The sequence below is a fragment of the Plectropomus leopardus genome, chromosome 1 (assembly GCF_026936395.1).
Source record: "Plectropomus leopardus strain MGB_pleo_1.0 chromosome 1, ASM2693639v1, whole genome shotgun sequence".
Lineage (NCBI taxonomy): Eukaryota > Metazoa > Chordata > Actinopteri > Perciformes > Serranidae > Plectropomus > Plectropomus leopardus.
The window spans coordinates 39,196,308-39,218,551 of record NC_142176.1 but is presented as its reverse complement, the minus strand read 5'-3'; the positions used below and the strand labels follow the sequence as shown (position 1 = coordinate 39,218,551).

At 35.8% G+C, this 22,244-nt stretch overlaps 1 protein-coding gene across 3 annotated transcripts in view; it reads left to right on the top strand.

The window, feature by feature from the left end:
- dpy19l3 (dpy-19 like C-mannosyltransferase 3) overlaps positions 1-10,947 on the top strand; it is an 86,582-nt gene extending 75,635 nt beyond the window's left edge. For all 3 annotated transcript variants that reach the window (XM_042484517.2, XM_088081023.1, XM_042484511.2), the window contains one exon: positions 1,510-10,947. In XM_042484517.2, the coding sequence (XP_042340451.1) occupies positions 1,510-1,713 (204 nt within the window). In that variant the 3' untranslated portion in view covers positions 1,714-10,947. The remainder of the gene's footprint in view (positions 1-1,509) is intronic.
- Positions 10,948-22,244: the final 11,297 nt, after the last annotated feature.

The window sequence follows — 22,244 nt, the reverse complement described above, 5'->3', positions numbered from 1 at the left end:
AATTTATGTGCCCTCCAGTGCCCTCTAGTGGGTGCTGGAAATACTACATCATGTAAAATAGGGTCCAGACTCTCTGCGTGCATTATCCGACTTTCACAGAAGTGAACAACCACATTAGCAGGAGTTCACCAGAACCCCGACATACATGGGGGTGTAAGGGCCCTTTCATAGCTGCCTGCAGCTTTAATTTTTGCTTTGGTTTTCAACTGGTTGGGGGAGGAGGGACATCTAGGTCACTTCTTAAATGAAGGGAAGGTTACCATCTACACATACAAGCCACATTGTTTTAATTAAAGCTTGTTGAAAATCAGCAAATTATAACTGTCATCTGGCATTCTGAGAATATTTTTACTACCTCTTTTACTACCCATTTGTATTTTTTTCTTTTGCCAAAGAAACTCTTTAGCCTGATTGATGATAGAGTGCTTGGCACTTTTAAAGAGTGTTGCTTTACAAAAATAAGAGCAGTGCAATGTTTTCAATTTAGATTTCATTTGTCTTCATGAAGCCCCTTAATAATTTGGTTCAGTAAATATCTGCCATCAGTCAGCCTGGTGAGGACAGTTTGGCCATCAGCTGCCCTTTTAGCTCTGCAGGAGCTGCTGCTGACCGACCCCTGCTTCAGTAGACATGACGATGGTAGTAATCACAAACAACCAATCACACTGGGCAACAAAATATGAAGTTCGTGACATAACAAAATTTTCCAGGTGCGTAACATTAAGAAAAAGAGTTGAGCAACACCTTTTTCTGTAAAATACGTCATTTCTGTTGAGCTGCAGTCATCAAATCAGGCTTCATGCCTCTTAAAAGTCCTCCTTCCAACTTCCTTTTTTTTTTTTTTACCTTCAGAGCTCTCTTAAGGGATCTAGACTTAAAAGCAAGGGGAAATTCTGTCATAGTTCTAAAAATTTCCTCACAAGGGGCAGCTCTTTGTACCAGAAACATTATGAAAATGGCCCTAGGTTTAAAATCATCATAAAATTAAAATCAAGTATTGATCCATGATATGAAATATTATATATATAACTAAATAAGTAACAATCAATTACTGAAAAAAAAAAAACTTCTTTACATTCTGCATCACAGTTTGATCAGGCTGGATTGGCAGTTTCCTGGAAACATGAGCGTTATGACACACTGTACCATGACTTTAAAAAAAATGTATTTTATATCACACCATTCTATGAGTTTTTAAAGGACTTTTCCATGACATAATATACTGTGACTTTTTAATGACATATTTTATTCTAACTTTTTAATGACTTTTATGGCATACTACACTAATTTTTCAAGACTTTTTTTTTTTTATCACATTCTATTCGATAGGCTGTGAGAGGCTGTCGGTCACCCTGCTGTTGGTGTTGGTGTTGGTGTTTATTTATAGCAGCTAACTGCCTGTTAATGATGTTTTGATTACCATGTCCCTTTTAAGGACATACATTAGTGTTAGCCCTCCGTCACTCTCGTTGCTAGTGATGATTATGTTTTCATTCTCTGTGCCATCAGATCATGGACGGACCAGGAGAGAATGACCCAGACCTTGTCCCTGCCTCCCACCCTCGATTCTGTGAGGCCATCAAGACAGACACAGCAGCTTACACTGCTCTGTTCACCAGGACATTCCAGAACAAAACCTTCCATGTGTACCGGATCAAGAAGAAACGCAAGAAAAGTGCCAAGAGCTCGACAGAGCCCAGCGCGACTCAGTAGCAGGAACAGGGTTGCAAGAACCCCCCCACCCCCACCCCACCCCCACCCCCCCATCCCGTCAGAGGCCAGAGGGGAGAGACATGGAGGAGAAGAAGAGATAAAAGCACTGAGTCCTCACTGTTCCTCTGTCTCCTCTGCACTGTGCCCAGCTGTGATCATGCCCATTATTTTTTTAATACATCGCTCTGTGAACTGTGGTGTTAGAGCAGTGTGCCGGTTCAAGCTTGGGGCTGCATTGTTTTAGTTAGTGGAGTGTGGAAGCACCTATATGAGTGCTGCTTTGGGCTATTCTGTGTTCTACCACCCACCCTGCCCTTCTCCCAGCTCTCACTGGTGCAGAAAAACAGACACAGAAATGACTTTAAGGCCTGTGATCAGCATCTGGAGCACCACAAGCAACTACTAATCAATTACTTTCATTTGTATAAATCATTTCTGCTCATCATCTGGAGATGAACGGTCACTGCTACTTCCAAATACAGTATTTACAATTATTGTTTTCTTCTCATGCAGGGTAGACCCCAGGTTCAGTAACATTAATCAAATTTACATCAAATCAAAATTTTTCTTTTAACACATTTAAGTAACACAAGTGATAAATAAATTGAAGTCAAAAGTTAAAACTTGACATTCAATACTCAATACATAAAACAAGCATTTACAGAATTACAGTGCATTACATACTGGATTATTGCTATTAAGCTCTTCTTTGCTAATGAAAAAAGGGAGACAAAACTAAAGATTTGATGAAATTACTAAATCTAGGTACTTTTAGAGTTTTTCTTTTACAAACATAACACACGTTGGGAAAGTGCAAGTTGCCAATGCAAATCTGACTTATATCTGTCATGAAGTTTTTTTTTATCAGAACTTGATAAACAAGCAAACTTTATGAATGTGCCATATTTGAATAGTGTTGGTTAAAACAGCAATGGGCTCTTTTTATATACCCCCAATTTTTTTTTTTTTTTTTTTTTGAAGATCTAACTGGAACTACCCAGAAAAAATATTTCTTGCATCGACTAAACCGTTCCAACTCGTGGTCAACAAGCTTTTTTTCATAGCTTTCAACTGCATTTGTGGATTGCTCTGTTGTCAAGGAAATTGGCACAGCAAATTCATGAATTTATCTGCATGGCTTTACAAAAGATTTGGTTAGAGATGCTTGGTGCTTCAGCGACTACTTGAAGGGCTAGTTTCTTTTGCTGGTAAGCTACCCATTAACAGGTTCGCCAGCTGAGACATGCTAGCATGACTTAGTCACAATAGCTCACAGAGATTCTTTTTATGTTTTTCTGTACTGTGCTGTGGCATTCTGTTCTCGGTTTTGTACAGAAATTCATTCAATGAAGAGTTTAATTAAAGTGGGGGAGGGGGACCTCTAATGAAGCTTTTTAATTGCCCAGGTAGCTTGGTTGCTTACCATTCCTTTTTCATGGAGCTGTTTACACTCAAAATAGGTGTTAAAGTGCATGGTGCCAAACAGCTAATAAGCTACAAGAGCTCCTTCCATTTGTGACTCTTTGGCTCTTTGTTCATCCAGAGTTTGGCACTGTAAGGCACACATTTGTGACTCAAGTTCACCAGAGTAGAAATTAAAAAATTCACATGAATTTACCTTACTTCTGCAAGCAAAGTGACTATTGGTGTGGCTGGGCTTTTGTGATGTCATCCACAGATGCTAGTGGTAAATGGCAAACCCTAGCAAACACAGAGATGTTGAATGTTGTTTGAGCGTCCAATCAAGACGTCCTGTTTTGGTTCAAAAATAGTTACAAAATTAAAATTGTGCCATCATCCATGGATATTACCTGACCATTAGCTGGCGTATGACATTGACACGAAAGGGCCTATTGAGCTGTTCGGTTTAAGTTTATGTACACGGTACGCATTCAACCGCTTAATACATCCTATGAACTGAAAATAAAAAGTCAATTGAGTATAAAAATAATACGCCAGTGTTGACTCAAACAGGACACAAACCCCAGTCTCCAGGGGTAAAGTCCTGTGCTTAATGGATTCATCCACCACTTTTTGTTCTTAACACTACATCACCTGACTTTCTGGCTGTTTATCTTTGAGAATTTCTGTGTTTTTTCTTTCAAATTCATGACTTAATAGACTGAATCACTGTGATGTCACGCTAACAACAACAATCACTCCCAGGTAGACAACTGGGATTGTTTTGAATTGCAGAGATATGTGAAATTGGCAGACTTTTGCATTTCTGTTTCCATTTTCAGCTGTAACTGTAACATGTAAAGATATATAGGTAAACATGGTGGTGTGATAAATGTGACATTGCTGCTGTGCTTATTTTAGGTAGTTTGTTGCTTCGCTTTCATCTTCGATATACCAAATCTACTAGCACACTAGCTTAACAAAGTACAGCTGTGGACAGGGCTGTAGTAAAATGTATTTTAGCAATCTAAAACACACATCAGTGTAATTGTACGCTATATTTGAACATTTGCTTCACTTTTTCACTCTTCTTCACTCTTTACCTTACACACTAACTGATCATGGCCGCTGTAGACCAGCTACTCAGTGTTATACTGAGTAAAATTATGTTTTTGTCAGTGGCGTTTGGCAACTTCAATTCATACTTTGAAAAGGCTGTCTAACAGCAAGGTAAAGCTGTGAAAATATTTTAAATATTGCGTACACGTAAGCTGTTATTGACCTTATGTTTTGGTGGGCGTTTTTTTAGCGGGCTAGTTAAGGCAGTGTATGCAACACAATTATTTTCTACCTGGAAGTTGTTGTAAATAAGCATTGTGATTCGCTCTATAATATCAGAGTATTCAAGGTATTTACATGTAAATTTGTGAGTTTGATCTTCGAGATTCTAAGTTTTTTCCCTAGCTCTGTATTTTTTGTTTTTATTTTTGTTTTGTTTTTAATCTACGATGGCCCTAATTTGCCGTAATACTCTTGACCTTGAAAATTGTTGTGATCCCAACTCAAGGTCCACTTACTAGCTTTCTGCAGAGCTTTCAACCACATCACACAGCCCACTAAAAGTGCTTAGGATGTACCAGATCCATCACCATGATAACTTAGCAAATTCCACCCACTGATGATGACTGTATTTTTGGTTGAAAGCTTCAAAAAAATAAAAAAGAAAAAAAAAAGAAAGGAACTTGAGCTGGGCATGTATGGTTAAACTACTATTTCCAGGGTCAGACATTATTGTTCCATATTGCTTTTTAGAGAAGTTTTTTTTTTGTTTTTAAGTACATTACTCGCCGAAAACTTGATGGTGTGCTGATGTCCTATGTGCAGCTAGTGGAATAAAAAGACAGCTGGGGGTCTTACCAGCTGTTGTATCTGTGAGGGAAAGCCACACCGACCAGTAGCTGGACTCTGTTGGCACTTTTTTTTGCTTGCCACATTTGGATCGGCTGTGATAGATGCTATCAATTACCCCTGAACAGAGACCGGAAATAATTTTGTTAGTTTCAATTCCCGCCCGGGTTGGAAACAGGTTCCACTGGTGCTTAAATGTGTTTTTGCTGTAAAACTGAGGTCAAAGCTGGTACCAAGTGATATTTGTGACATTGTTGTTGTTGTTGCTGTCGGCTCTGCGATTCTCATCAGCGGCAGCCTCAACCTTTTCACTCTCTCTTCTATCTCCCACACACACAGCCACAAACACACATGAATAATGTAAGTGGCGAGGAAATTGCAGCAGGCTGACAACGACGCTGATTCCCCGCCGCAATCCAAAATAGTTTGTGATAGAGAGCGAGAGAGGGGGCCAACACTTGCATATCAAACTGAGGCTTTGTGGTTGAAAAAGAAGGTGGGGAGGAGAAGGGGGGCGTGGGGAGGGGAGGAAAGGCTCATGTTTAAACAGCAGAGGAGAGATGAGAGCACGGATTCACAATGATCTGAACCCCCTTCCTCATTCTGTGTTTCTTCTTTAGAACCAAAGGGAAAAGCAGAGACAAAGAGGTGATTGAAAGGCTGGAGCCGTGTCTGTAATTATGGGGTGGCCAGTCAGAGTTGCCTGCTACATGAGCCATTAGGTTGGTTCAGCACACACACATATTTCTCCCTCTCGGTCTGCCTATATTTGTACACTTGTTAATAAGGACCTCTGTCTTTGATAATCAGCACACTCGCAGATGCATCAACACTCCTGCACACAGTTGTTGTGTTGCTTTTGAAAGTGTGCTGTTCGTTAACCGTGCCGCCTCATTGTAATGCATACCGATGGGATCAGTGTGGAAAAAGCACCACTCGGTCTCCCCCTCTCCCGCCTTCATATTGGATGTTTAATTTAGGAGATGTCTGATTGCTTTATTTGAGAGCGAAGTGATTCCATTATGTTTGTCTAATAAGAGTGTACTGATGTAATTTTTTTCAGCATTCTTAATTTCCATACATATTGGGATTAGTAGTTCATTGGGAGGCACGCTGTCTGCCTATGGTTTGTCTAAATGAAAAGGGTATGAAGAAATCCATTAACTTGTATGCAGTTGTAAAATTAAACTCGCAGCTTCATTTAGGCACCTTTTTTAAAAAGAAAACTCATCGATGTTACTGAATCAAATGGCACCACTTGGACTCTTATTTTTGCTTGTGAATAGAACAGTTAGAATAAAGACAGAGAAATTTAATAGAAATTCCTAATTAACCAAACTAAACTATAATGAGGGAGGGATAAAGGATAAATGTCAACGATATGTTGATATTGATCAGTGACTTATTCAGTGACTATTTTATAGCCTTGCTTTTATCTAATTTAGTTTGTCTTTTAATGCATCTTTTAATTTATTTATTTATTGTGGCCTGAGCATGTTTAATTCTGTTAATAGTACTATTATTTCTATGCTAACAGCTTATATTCTTTGAATTGTAGTTACTCTTACTGGTTTGTTTGGTAATTGTTTTTATCTGTATTTCTCATTAACGCCTACCTTCCCTTTAATATGCTTTTGCCACAGATCTCCTGTTTAATTCTTTGAATTTTGACTTTGGCCTTAGTTCAGCAGTATTGTTTGGCTTTTATAGTTATGTTGCAAAGCAGAGGCAAGAAACCCTTCTTGCTTCAGCTTTGCCTTGTTTGTCAAAGCACTTTGTATATTAAGTACAGTTTGCAAGGAGGAATGTGATTGCCTCAGACATGTGAAAAGCCATGTTCACGTTCAGTCTGTATATTTATTAGGTCATCATACCATCAAGTAAAAGCCTACCTATACTATCTATGCTATGATTTTTTGATTTTGATTTTTTTACCATTTTTACACAACTTTGGAAAATGTACTATACTATGACTGTTTTTCTGCTATTTTGGACAGTAAACTATACTGTGACATTTTTGGACTACATGCTATAAAATGACTTTCTTTTTATGCCATTTTGTAGGAAATGGAATAGTATCACATTTCTATGTCATTTGGATGACATACTGTAGTATGACTTTTTATTTAGTTCTTACATACCATACTGTATACGATTTTTTTAATGCCAATTTCGAAGACATTCTTTAGTATGTCTCTTTTATGCTATTTTGGATGATATAGTATAGTATTAAGTTTTTAGGCCATTTTGACATTATTATGATGTTTATGCAGTTTATTCATTATTTTTAATGTTTGTTTTCATGCTTTTTAAGGTTTAATCATAGTTAAAATGGAGGGCTTGGCTCCACACTATAAAACAATAAGAAATATGTGAAAAAAATAAGGGCGGCACGGTGGCGTCGTGGTAAGCACTGTTGCTCACAGCAAAAGGTTGGACCAACCTGGTTGGAAACCGGGTTGGTCTGTGGGCAGGGGCCCTTCTGTGTGGAGTTTGCATGTTCTCCCCGTGTCTGCGTGGGTTCTCTCCGGGGTCTCCGGCTTCCTCCCACAGTCCAAAGACATGCAGCTCAGGTTAATTGGTGACTCTAAATTGCCCTTAGGTGGGACTTTGAGCATGAAAGGTTGTCTGTGTATACATGTTGGTCCTGCGATAGTCCAGGGTGTACCCTGCCGTCCGCCCTATGATAGCTGGGAATGGCATCAGCCTCCCCGCGACCCTTGCAAGGACAGGCAGTTACGGAAAATGAATGAATGAATGAAAAAATCATTGCATACATGTACAGTTGTGGAGCTCTGATTGGTATATAATGTCTAAGTGGTTTGAAGAAATGTTTTACCTTTTCACTGTCTTGTCAAATGTTTGTCAAATTTGAGTTTGGAATCTAGAACTACACACAAAAATCTGAATTCATTTACTATCTTAATTTGTTCTCCCTGAACTGTAAGGCTATGTATTTCTGATTGACTATCTGATTTGTTTTTTTATTATACCCCATTCATATGTGATGATAATAGTATGAGAGCCCCAGCAGGCTCAGGGCCCCAACAAAGGCGAAGACCCACACACAGTGCATCCAGAACCAAGCCAGGTGACGCACCATCCAGCTCTCCACTGCGGACCGGAGCCACAGCCAGCTCGGTAGGAGGCCTTTATCCCAGCATGTTGTAATTGTTTGTAGATTGTGTTATCACAGGTGGTCCCAGATTTAGTTAAATATCAGCGGCAAGTAGTATCAGGAAGAATGTTATCTTTGAGGTGTGCCAGTTGTTATACTGATGGGAGGATCTGTCAGATTTGGATTGTCTGTTTTGTAGTCCGTGTCATATGCTGATTGTGTACACAATAGTTTGCCCATATCCGAGAAAAATCTGTTTGTGTTTCCAGAAGAGAGTCCTGTCATCCCATTGTATAGAGTTTGATTTAAGTATGTTTCTACATCAAGTCCATGACATATTGGTATTAGGAGTAGCCAGCAACACAGCAGCAGCATGTAAACTTTTCATTTGCCTGCATGTCAGATTTTTGAATGCCTTCCCTTAGTGGGCCGTTTCTTTGCGTCATTGTTAATCAGTTGAAAAGCACTTTTGAAAACAGTATTAAAAATAATGCGTAGCAGCAGGATAAGTATTACTAACTGCATTAGAGTGGAGCCGAATTAACCACCTCCATCCTCTGCTACCATGTTGATGTCGTCCAAAATGGCATAAAGGAACCTAAGTATAAAATGATGTCCAAATTGTCATTAAAAAGGGTCATATTATAGTTTGTCATCCAAAACGGCAGAAAAACGCTATCTTTTATTATGTTGTCCAAACGGCATGAAAATGTCAAAGTATAGAATGTGGTCCTACATGGCATAAATATGTTGTAATATAATATGTCCTTGATAATGGCAGAAAAATTCATATACATTTCATATTTCGTCCAAAATGCCATAAACACATTGCACTGTAGTGTTTCATTCAGAATGGTGTAAAGTCATAGTATAGTATGTCATCTGAAAATCACAAAAAACAAGATAGTATGTCGACCAGCAATGACAAAAAAAGCGACAGAATAGTATGTTGTCCAAAAATCATAAAAAAGGACATAGTATAGTATGTTGTCCAAAAATGATAAAAAATGACAGTATAACAGAAACTCACAAAAACATGATAGTATTGTATGTCTTCAAACCATGTCTACCAAAAAGTCATAGTATAGTTTTTCGTCAGAAATTTCACCAAAACGTCATAGTATAGAATGTGGTCAAAAGTCTGACTTAAACGTCATTGTATAGTGTGAGGTCAAAAATCTGACCAAAACATCATAGTATTGAATGTTTTCAAAAATCTGACATAAACTTCATAGTAGAGTATGTAGTCATAATTCGGACCAAAATGTCATAGTTTAGTACGTCGTCAAAATCTCACCAAAACATCATAGTATAGGATGTTGTCAAAAATCTCATTAAAACGTCATTGTTGTCTTCAAACATCTGACCAAAAATGTCATAATATAATATGTCTTCATAAATATCACAAAAACATCATAGTATAGTATGTCGTCAACAGTCTCACAAAACGTCATGATAAAGTAAATAGTCAAAAATCGGACAAAAAAGTGTATTATGTTGTCACAAATCTGACCAAAACGTCACAGTATAATATGTGGTCAAAAATTTCACCAAAACATCATAGTAAAGTGCATGGTCAAAAATCTGACAAAAATGTCATTGTGTAATATGTTGTCAAAAATCTGACCAAAACGTGATAGTTTAGTATGTCTTCATAAATCTGAACAAAACTTCATAGATTAATATGTGGTCAGAAATCTGACCAAAACGTCATAGTACAGTATGTTGTCAAAAATATCTCAAAAATGTCATGGTATAGTATGTGGTCAAAAATTTCACCAAAATGTGAAGTACAGTATGTCTTCCAAAATATCACAAAAACGTTGTAGTATAGCATGTCGTCAAAATTATGACCAAAACATCATAGTATAGTATCTGGTCAAAAATCTGACCAAAACGTCATGGTAAAGTATATTGTCGATAATCTGACCAAAATGTCATAGTATAGTATGTCGTCAGAACGGCGATGGACGAAATTCACAATGACGTTTTGGTCAGATTTTTGACGACATGCTATACTGACGTTCTTGTCACATTTTGGACAACATACAATACTATGACCTTTTTGTCAGATTTTTGCCGACATACTATACTATGATGTTTTGGTCAGATTTTTGTGCGCATACTATCCCATGCATTTTGGTCAGATTTTTTACCACATCTACAGTATGAAGTTCTGGACAGATTTTTGATGACATACTACACTATTACATTTTGGTCAGATTTTTGACGACATAATATACTAGTGTTTCCCACTAAAAGACTATGGCGGGCCGCCAAAGTCTAATTTTCCTCGCCATAGTCTCAGTGGAGCTGGACTGTTAATTAAGAGACATATTAAAAGTGAAACTTAACCGTTCATTCTGCTAGGCCAAAAAGTCTTTTACTTACAAAAATCTGCAAATACCTCCTCTTATCTATCGATCTGTTCAGGTGTAAACATATCAAGGAGATGAAAGAACTCTGCTTGCTGTGGAAAAAACTGAGTATGGCGTTTTGGATCTTTTTTCAACATGCTATATTATGATGTTTTTGGAAATTTATTTCAACATTCTATACTATGACCTGTCTCGACATGCTGTTTTATGTGGTTTTCGGTCATTTTTTGGACATGCTATATTATGATGTTTTTGTACATTTTTATCAACAGTCTATGCTATTGCCTTATCTTGCTTAGACTCTGTGTTAGACGGTATATGTAACTCCCATAAAAGGGAGTGAGGTAACTGTAGCTTTTGATTTATGCTTTTGACATTTTTATCTTTGAATAAAGCCTGCCTTGAGCAGTTTTAACCTTTTTTCTACCATTCCTGGGTGTTCGCCTTTTCATCCTTCAGAGAATGTGGTGAGTGTCTAAAAGACAAAAACAAGACAAAAAAGGAACAGGTGGCCGGAAAAAAAGGAAACTTTCAGTTTGCTGCTTGGCTTGTTTTTTATATTTTGACATTTTTCGCCATAGTATAGTATGATGTTTTCGGTTTTTTATCAACATGCTATATTATGGTGTTTTTGGCAGTTTTTTTTTTTGTTTTTTTTTTTACATACTATGATGTGTCTCAGCATGCTACTTTATGTGTTTTTCAGCTGTTTTTTTGCACATGTCAAATTTTAAAATTTTTTGCCGTGATATATTATGGCATTTTTGGTTGTTTTTCCAACATACTATATTATGGTGTTTTGGGTCTTTTTTTGCAACATGCTATGCCATGACGTCTCTCTGCATGTTATTTTAAGTGGTTTTAAACTGTTTTGGGACATGTCATATTGTGTCATATTTTGCCATACTACTGTATGGCATTTTCGTTGGGTTACTTTGCAAAGTTCTATGCCATGACTTGTCTCGGCATGCTGTTTTATGTGGGTTTTGGGACATGTCACTTTTTTGACATTTTTCGCTGTACTATGATTTCACATTTTCAGTTGTTTTTTTTGACATGCAATATCATGGAGTTCTGGGTAATTTTGCAACATTCCATGCCATGATGTGTCTCAGCATGCTATTTAAGTGGTTTTCAGCTGTTTTTTGGACATGTCATATTTTGCCATTTTTCGCCATACTATAGTATGACATGTTCGGTCTTTATTTTAACATGCTATATTATGGTGTTTTGGGCCGATTTTGCAACATTCTTTTCTATGATGTGTCTTGGCATTCTATTTTATGTGGTTTTAAGCTATTATTTGGACATGTCATATTTTGACATTTTTCACCATACTGTAGTATGGCATCTTCGGTTGTTTTTTCAACATGGTGTTTTGGGCCGTTTTTGTAACATTGTATACCTTGACTAGTCTTGGCATGCTCTTTTATGTGGTTTTCAACTATTTTGGGGACATGTCATATTTTGACTATTTTCGCCATACTTTAATAAGGCTTTTTTTGTCTGTTTGTCAACATGCATATTTTGCCATACCATTGTATGGCATTTTCAGTTGTTTTTTTTATGCTGTTTTGAGGTGTTTTCATATATTTTTGGGACATGTCATATTTTGACATTTTTGACATACTATAGCCTTGCCTTTTCGCTCATTTTTTCAACATGCTTTTTCTTGGTGTTTTTGGCCGTTTTTAAAACACACTATGATATAGCGTTTATCAGCGGTCCCTTTTATGCTGTTTTGAGGTGTTTTCAGCTGTTTTAGGGACATCTCATATTTTGACATTTTTGACATACTATAGCATTGCTTGTTCGCCCATTTTTTCAACATGCTGTATTTTGGTGTTTTGGGCTATTTAAAAAAAAAACTATGCTATGGCATGTCTCAACAGTCTCTTTTGTGCTGTTTTAAGGTATTTTCAGCTGTTTTTGGGACATCTCATATTTTGACATTTTTTGACATACTATAGCCTTCCTTTTGGCTCATTTTTTCAACATGGTTTTATATGGTGTTTTTGGCCGTTTTTAAAACAAACTATGCTATGGCGTGTCTCAGCAGGCTCTTTGATGCTGTTTTCGGGTGTTTTCAGCTGTTTTTGGAACATGTCATATTTTGACATTTTTGCCATACTATAGCCTTGCTTTTTCGCTCATTTTTTCAACATGCTTTTTTATGGTGTTTTTGGCCGTGTTTGAAACAAACTGTGTCAAAGCATGTCTTAATGGGCTCTTTTATGCTGTTTTGAGGTGTTTTCAGCTGTTTTTGGGACATGTCATATTTTGACATTTTTGGCCAACATGGTTTTATATGATGTTTTTGGCCGTTTTTAAAACAAACGATGCTATGGCGTGTCTCAGGAGGCTCTTTTATCTTTTTTTGAGGTGTTTTCATATATTTTTGGAACATGTCAAATTTTGACATTTTTGACATACTGTGGTGAGCAGTGACTTTAAACAGGACTGAAGACAGTGAACTTCTCTCATCTGCGAGGGCTTTTATTTCGAAAAGGCTCACAAGCAGGAAATCTTCAACAACACCCCGCAGGCTGGGGACCTGAGGCCATGGCGGCCAAAACCCGCCCCACTCACGGTTCCCCCACACATATAACTAATAATGAACAAGACAGGCAGAACGGAACAAAACTAGTAAATTACATTAACAACATAGAACAGATTAACTCAAATAAGCCCATAACATAACCCCAGAACAATAACCCAGCATGCCTTGCGGCATGCAGAATAGAGCAGCATAACAGCGACCCCAGGATCGCTACAATACTATAGCCTTGATTTTACACTCATTTTTTCAACATGCTATATTTTGGGGGTTTTGGCCGTTTTTAAAACAAACTATGCTACAGCGTGTCTCAGGAGGCTCTTTTATCCTGTTTTGAGGTGTTTTCATATATTTTTGGGACATCTCATATTTTGACATTTTTGCCATACTATAGCCTTGCTTTTCGCTCATTTTTTCAAAATGCTACATTTTGGTGTTTTTGGCCATTTTTAAAACAAACTATGCTATGGCGTGTCTCAACAGTCTCTTTTATGCTGTTTTGAGGTGTTTTCAGCTGTTTTTGGGACATGTCATATTTTGACATTTTTGCCATACTATAGCCTTGATTTTACACTCATTTTTTCAACATGCTATATTTTGGTGTTTTTGGCCGTTTTTAAAACAAACTATGCTATGGCGTGTCTCAGCAGGCTCTTTTATGCTGTTTTCGGGTGTTTTCAGCTGTTTTTGGGACATGTCATATTTTGACATTTTTGCCATACTATAGCCTTGCTTTTTCGCTCATTTTGTCAACATGCTATATGTTTGTGTTTTGGGCTATTTTTTAAAAAAAAAAAAACAAACTATGCTATGGCGTGTCTCAACAGTCTCTTTTATGCTGTTTTGAGGTGTTTTCAGCTGTTTTTGGGACATGTCATATTTTGACATTTTTGCCATACTATAGCCTTGACTTTTCACTCATTTTTTCAACATGCTTTTTTATGGTGTTTTTAGCCGTTTTTGAAACAAACTATGTCAAAGCATGTCTTAATAGGGTCTTTTATTATGCTGTTTTGAGGTGTTTTCAGCTGTTTTTGGGACATGTCATATTTTGACATTTTTGACATACTATAGCCTTGCTTTTTTGCTCATTTTTTCAACATGCTATATTTTGTTTTTTTTGGCCTTTTTAAAAACAAACTATGCTACGGCATGTCTCGGGAGGCTCTTTTATCCTGTTTTGAGGTGTTTTCATATATTTTTGGGACATCTCATATTTTGACATTTTTGACATACTATAGCCTTGCTTTTCGCTCATTTTTTCAACATGCTTTTTTATGGTGTTTTTGGCCGTTTTTGAAACAAACTATGTCAAAGCATGTCTTAATAGGGTGTTTTATTATCCTGTTTTGAGGTGTTTTCAGCTGTTTTTGGAACATGACATATTTTGACATTTTTGCCATACTATAGCCTTGCTTTTTCGCTCATTTTGTCAACATGCTATATGTTTGTGTTTTGGGCTATTTTTAAAAAAAAAAAAAACAAACTATGCTATGGCGTGTCTCAACAGTCTCTTTTATGCTGTTTTGAGGTGTTTTCAGCTGTTTTTGGGACATGTCATATTTTGACATTTTTGACATGCTATAGCCTTGACTTTTCGCTCATTTTTTCAACGTGCTTTTTTATGGTTTTTTTGGCCGTTTTTGAAACAAACTATGTCAAAGCATGTCTTAATAGGGTGTTTTATTATGCTGTTTTGAGGTGTTTTCAGCTGTTTTTGGGACATGTCATATTTTGACATTTTTGACATACTATAGCCTTGCTTTTTCGCTCATTTTTTCAACATGGTTTTATATGATGCTTTTGGTCATTTTTAAAACAAACTATGCTATGGCATGTCTCAGCAGGCTTTTTTATGCTGTTTTGAGGTGTTTTCAGCTGTTTTTGGAACATGTCATATTTTGACATTTTTGCCATACTATAGCCTTGACTTTTCACTCATTTTTTCAACATGCTTTTTTATGGTGTTTTTGGCCGTTTTTGAAACAAACTATGTCAAAGCATGTCTTAATAGGGTGTTTTATTATGCTGTTTTGAGGTGTTTTCAGCTGTTTTTGGGACATGTCATATTTTGACATTTTTGACATACTATAGCCTTGCTTTTTTGCTCATTTTTTCAACATGCTATATTTTGTTTTTTTTGGCCTTTTTAAAAACAAACTATGCTACGGCATGTCTCGGGAGGCTCTTTTATGCTGTTTTGAGGTGTTTTCATATGTTTTTGGGACATCTCATATTTTGACATTTTTGACATACTATAGCCTTGCTTTTCGCTCATTTTTTCAACATGCTTTTTTATGGTGTTTTTGGCCGTTTTTGAAACAAACTATGTCAAAGCATGTCTTAATAGGGTGTTTTATTATCCTGTTTTGAGGTGTTTTCAGCTGTTTTTGGAACATGACATATTTTGACATTTTTGCCATACTATAGACTTGACTTTTCGCTCATTTTTTCAACGTGCTTTTTTACGTTTTTTTTGGCCGTTTTTGAAACAAACTATGTCAAAGCATGTCTTAATAGGGTGTTTTATTATGCTGTTTTGAGGTGTTTTCAGCTGTTTTCAGCTGTTTTTGGGACATGTCATATTTTGACATTTTTGACATACTATAGCCTTGCTTTTTCGCTCATTTTTTCAACATGGTTTTATAGGATGTTTTTGGCCGTTTTTAAGACAAACTATGCTATGGCGTGTCTCAGAAGGCTCTTTTATGCTGTTTTGAGGTGTTTTCAGCTGTTTTTGGAACATGTCATATTTTGACATTTTTGCCATACTATAGCCTTGACTTTTCGCTCATTTTTTCAACATGCTATATTTTGGGTTTTTTTGGCCTGTTTTAAAACAAACTATGCTACAGCGTGTCTCAGGAGGCTCTTTTATCCTGTTTTGAGGTGTTTTCATATATTTTTGGGACATCTCATATTTTGACATTTTTGCCATACTATAGCCTTGCTTTTCGCTCATTTTTTCAACATGCCACATTTTGGTGTTTTTTGGCCATTTTTAAAACAAACTATGCTAAGGCATGTCTTAATAGGCTCTTTTATTGTGTTCTGAGGTGTTTTCAGTTGTTTTTGGGACATGTCATATTTTGACATTTTTGACATGCTATGCTTTTTTGCTCATTTTGTCAACATGCTATATTTTGGTGTTTTGGGCTATTTTTTTTTTTAAAAAAAAAACTATGCTATGGCGTGTCTCAACAGTCTCTTTTATGCTGTTTTGAGGTGTTTTCAGCTGTTTTTGGGACATGTCATATTTTGACATTTTTTGCCATACTATAGCCTTGCTTGTTCGCTCATTTTTTCAACATGCTATATTTTGGAGTTTTTGGACGTTTTTAAAACAAGGTATGCTATGGCGTGTCTCAGCAGGCTTTTTTATGCTGTTTTGAGGTGTTTCCAGTTGTTTTTGGGACATGTCATATTTTGACATTTTTGACATTCTATAGCCATGCTTTGTTGCTCATTTTTTCAACATGCTATATTTTGGAGTTTTTGGACGTTTTTAAAACAAGGTATGCCAATACGCTCTTTTATGCTGTTTTGACGTGTTTTCAGCTGGTTTTGGTACATGTCTCATTTTGACATTTTTGCCATACTATAGCCTTGCTTTTTCGCGCATTTTGTCAACATGCTATATTTTGGTGTTTTGGGCTATTTTTAAAAAAAAAAAACTATGCTATGGCGTGTCTCAACAGTCTCTTTCATGCTGTTTTGAGGTGTTTTCAGCTGTTTTCGGGATATGTCACATTTTGACATTTTTGACATACTATAACCATGCTTTGTTGCTCATTTTTTCAACTTGCTATATTTTGGAGTTTTTGGACATTTTTTAAACAAGGTGTGCCAAGGCATGTCTTAATACGCTCTTTTATGCTGTTTTGACGTGTTTTCAGGTGGTTTTGGTAAATGTCTTATTTTGACATTTTTGACATCCTATAGCCTTGCTTTTTCGCTCATTTTGTCAACATGCTATATTTTGGTGTTTTGGGCTATTTAAAAAAAAACAAAAAAAAAAAACTATGGTATGGCGTGTCTTTTATGCTGTTTTGAGGTGTTTTCAGCTGTTTTTGGGACATTTTTACATTTTTGCCGTACTATAGCGTTGCTTTTTCGCTCATTTTTTCAACATGCTTTTTTATGAGTTTTTTTGGACGTTTTTAAAACAAACTATTCTACAGCGTGTCTCAGCAGGCTCTTTTATGCTGTTTTAAGGTGTTCTCAGCTGTTTTTGGACCATGTCATATTTTGACATTTTTGCCATACTATAGCCTTGCTTTGTCGCTCATTTTTTCAACATGCTATATTTTGGTGTTTTTGGCCGTTTTTTCAACATCCTATGCTATGACGTGTCTCGGCATGCTATTTTATGTGGTTTCCAGCTGGTATTTGTACATGTCATGTTTGGATATTTTGTTGCCATATAATAGTATGCCATTTTTGGTAGTTTTTTCAACATGCTATATTTTGGTTTTTTTGGCCGATTTTGCAACATCCTATGCAATGATGTGTCTTGGCATGCTATTTTATGCGGTTTTCAGCTGTTTTTGGGACATGTCATATTTGTAAACTTTTGAGTTTTTGACATGCTATACTATGGTGTATGGGGCTGTTTTTGCAACATTCTTTGCTATGACATGCTTTGGCATGCTATTTTATTTGGTTTTTAGCCGTCATATTATGATGTTTTTGGACATTTTTTTGACATTCTTTACTATGACTTTTCTCGCCATGCTATACTATGTGGTTTTCAGCTTTATTTTGGATATGTCATATTTTGACGTTTTTTCACCACACTATAGTATGGTAGTGTTTCCCATTAATAACAAAGACTATGGTGGAACCACAAAAACGCTGGATATTAGAGTGACATCAGAGACCATGCCCCATAGATACACCCCCCAAAATACCCAAAACAACAACATATTATAGTGTTGTCTACCAAAAATCACCCAAAACGCAAAACGTCATAGTATAGTATTCATTCATTGGGTTGTGTGTGTGTGTGTGTGTGTGGGGGGGGGGGGACATGGTATAGGGCATGGTATAGTATGACATCCAAAAATCATAGAAAAAGACATTGTATGGTACGTAATCAAAAAAATCATAAAAAAAACAACATAGTATAGCATGTTGTCCAAAAAACAAACAAAAAAAAACGGCATAGTATTTACGGCAAAAATAACATTGCATAGTATGTTATATAGTAACACAGTATAGTATGTCATCCAAAAATTATTAAACAGCATAGTATAATAATTCATCCAAAAACCATAACACAATTTCATAGTATAATATGTCGCCCATAAATCACTAAAAACAGCATAGTATAGTATGTCCTCCAAAAATCATTAAATTTCATTGTATAATATGTCCTCCAAAAATCATAAAACAAACCTCATAATTTAATATGTTGTCCAAAAATCACAAAAAACAACATAGTATAGTATGTCGTCCATAAATAACAAAAATGAATGAATATTTTATTTCGAACATGTAAACATAACATAACAGGAAAAAGAAAAAGTTATGCATTTACAAGCAGACAAAAGAATTGAATATACAAAAGAAAATAATAGAAAAAAAAGCTCAACATTTATGATTTGATTTACATATCCAAAAAGGAGTGGGAAGAAGTGCAAACTTGTATAACCCCACCCCTTCTCCTATTCACTGATGGTTAATTATTCAGCTTCCCTATTTATATACCCTGTACAATATTCAATTGTCTAAGGCTTGCTCCAAGGCACTGTACGGATTTCTAGCACTTATTTCTAATACCAATATACATATTATTAGAAAAATATTTATCTGAATACAATATATAAACTCTCATATGTAATTCCTCTATACTACTTTTTTTTGTCTTAAAGATCTTTAAGTATGTATACACCAGTACAATCAAAGAAAAAGAAAAATATACCTGAAGGTTAATGAGGAAGAGACAAACGACACAAATTAATGAATTAATAAATGATGAACAGTACAGAATGCGGAGTGATTTGTGAATTAAAACCTGCCTTGCTTTATCTAGTACTGCAATACTTCTTGATACTTGTTTGATGTGTGTTGATGTGTGATGTGTGATTTCGAGTTTATTTCATCATCCATTATAACACCAAGAAATTTTGTTTCATTTACTCTTTCAATATTATTACCATCTATTTGAACATATACCTGTTTACTTTCTCTCCAGTTTCCAAAGAGCATCATTTTTGCATTGTTTTGCTTAAGTTTGATGTTAAATTATTCTAATCAAACTATGTTTTTAATTTCTGCAAATCATTGCCAGAGCAAAAGATGCTTGTATTATCAGCAAACAATACAGGCTTCAACACTTTGGATATATGGCACGTCTTTAATGTATAAGATAAACAATTTAGGGCTCAATACTGACCTCTGGGGGACACCACAAACAATGTCTAAATATAATGAGAGATGACTTTCCATCTTAACAGACTGCCCTCTGTGAGATAAGTTGCTCCTCACCCATTCCAAAACGTTACACCTGATGCCATACCCTTCCAGTTTTTTGAGTAATATGTAATGGTATAAAGCTTTATTTAGATCAATAAATATTCCTGCTGCAAACTGTTTTTGTTCTATGAAGTTAGTGATGTCTTTTACTGAATCTAATAATGCTGTGATGTAGATCTTCTTTTTTTCTAAATCAATCCTGACATTCTGAGAGAAGTTTGTGCTTATTGATGAATTTGTCCAATAAGCTACGGAAGAGTTTTTCAAGTATTTTAGAGAATTGTGGGACAAATGAAACAGGTCAGTAATTAGTGAAGTGATGTTTTTCTCTGGATTTGTATAATGGAATGACCTTAGCTATTTTCATATTGTCAGGAAATGGGCCGGTTTGGAATGATTAATACAGATGTATGTGAGTGGCTTTGAGATCTCATGAATAACCTGTTTCACAATAATCATATCTTCACAGTGTTTTTTGTTTTTACATTTCATAACAGTGTCTACAATTTTACTCTCATGCACCTCTGAGAAAATTTGAACTTACGTTTCAGTCTATGCAGTTCTCATTCCTCCGTTCAGAAGTCATCTGCTCAGCGATTTTCCTTGCTAAGTCAGGTCCAGTACTCCAAAAAAAAAAATAAAAATAAAAAAAAATAAATTATTAAAGTTATGCACCACATCTTTCATATTATGATTTTCTTTGTTGTCAACAATAAAATATTTTGTGTAACCAATATGTTTAGAGTAATTTCTCATAATATTATTTAGTAGTTTCCATATTTCTTTGACATTATTTTTATCATCTAACAATTTATTATAACAATCTTTCCTACTACACTTATAATATTTGATCATTTGTTTTTATACTTTTTTAGAAAGATGTGTATAGTTTTGTATCCTGTTAACTTCTTTTACAGGGCAGTGTTTATCATATAATTCTTTGAATATCTTAATATATATAATTAATTTATATGCCATTATATGCCATTTATATGTCATTGTAAATTATATTCACGTTTTGTACCATTAATTCATTTTGAAATGCAGTTATTGATTCTTCTGTTCTCATCCTCCTGTATTCAGTTTTCTGATATGGTAGATCTATAATTATAATCATATCTTACAAAAACTGGTAAATGGTCGCTTATGTCACTAATTAGCAGTCCGCTTATCGTTTTGTTTTCAATCTTGTTGGTGAAAATATTGTCAATCAGAGTAGCACAGTGGGAAGTGATTTTTGAAAATAAGTTCATACTGTATATTATATTGATAAATTAATTTGTCATTATTATTATTATTATTATTATGTGATTATTTGGGTTAAGTAGATCAATATAGTCTCCACAGAATAACTTTACTTTTTGTTTTTGTTTTTTGTGATAATTTCTTCCATCCAGCCCATAAACAGTTCTATATGTGAGCCTGGTGTCCGATATATAAATATATTATGTTTTTATTCCTTATAAATTTCAACTGTTATGCACTCAAGTGTATTGGTAATAACAGTTATCATACTGTCCAACACCCTGAATATACAAATATGTTGCTACTACTCCTCCACTTTTATTTTGTTGATCAATAATTCACATCCATCCAGCTCAAAGTCCATCCCTTTGTCCATGTTGATCAATGTTTCTGATATGGCGATAACATTGAATGGTTGAGTAAATTGTTGCAAATAGTCTATGATGTTTGTGAAGTTTGCATACATACTTCTGCTATTAATGTGTATTATTGCCATCTATATTCATTTGAATATACTGTTCATCTGCAATTGTTGTTTGTGGAATTATTGTCCGGGTCTATTTTGTGCTCGATATCCTGTAATTGGTATATTGAAACGTTTGCAGCCCATTAATCTATTCAGACAGATTGCTTCTGTCTTCAGATGTAAATGAATGAGTTCTTTTTGAGTGTGTCATGGTTGTGCGAATAATGTTGTGTTACCTCATGGTCCAGCTCATTGTGCTCAATGATATTTGTCCAGCTCTTCGATGCTTCTCAAAACCACATCATTGGCCTGTTTTTTTTTCTATTTTTTTGGATAGCGTGCTTTCATGGCAAAGTCTGCATTGTGCTTTGTGAGGTGCTTGTTGATGTAAACATTTTATCCTTTAAGTTTCCTTCCTTGTTTTAGCAGTGAAATTTGGTGCTTTCTATTCATAAACCTCATGATGACAGCTGGTTTATCGTTGCTGTTTCTCCTGGGACAAGGGTGGCATACCTCAATGTCGTTACAGTCCAGCTCTATGCCTTTAGATCCCTATCCCTTTCTGTTGCAGCCTCACAGCAGAAACCTCCTCCATCAGACAGAAGAGCGACTTTTAATGTCGTCATCTTCCTCTGCTGACGGCGCCTTCTCCAGACCCATATTGCCTGGTTGTGCTGTTTGTTATAGCACTGTCAGCTGTTAGCTGGCTGGTCAGCTTTTAGCTTAGCGGCTAGTTAGCTAGTTCACAACTAGCTCCGCTCTCATTCTTTCAGTCCTTATTCAGAATCGTTGTATTTCACCAAGCCAGGGTCAAAGCGAAGATCGCAACGTTCAATATCCGAAATCAATGGTCAATAAATCCAGAAAATAAGTTAGACGCCAGCCATCATAACACAGAACACACAGCAACAATGACCTCTGTACACACAGTAGTAAATATATATAATAGCATGTCTTCCAAAAATCATAAAAAACAACATA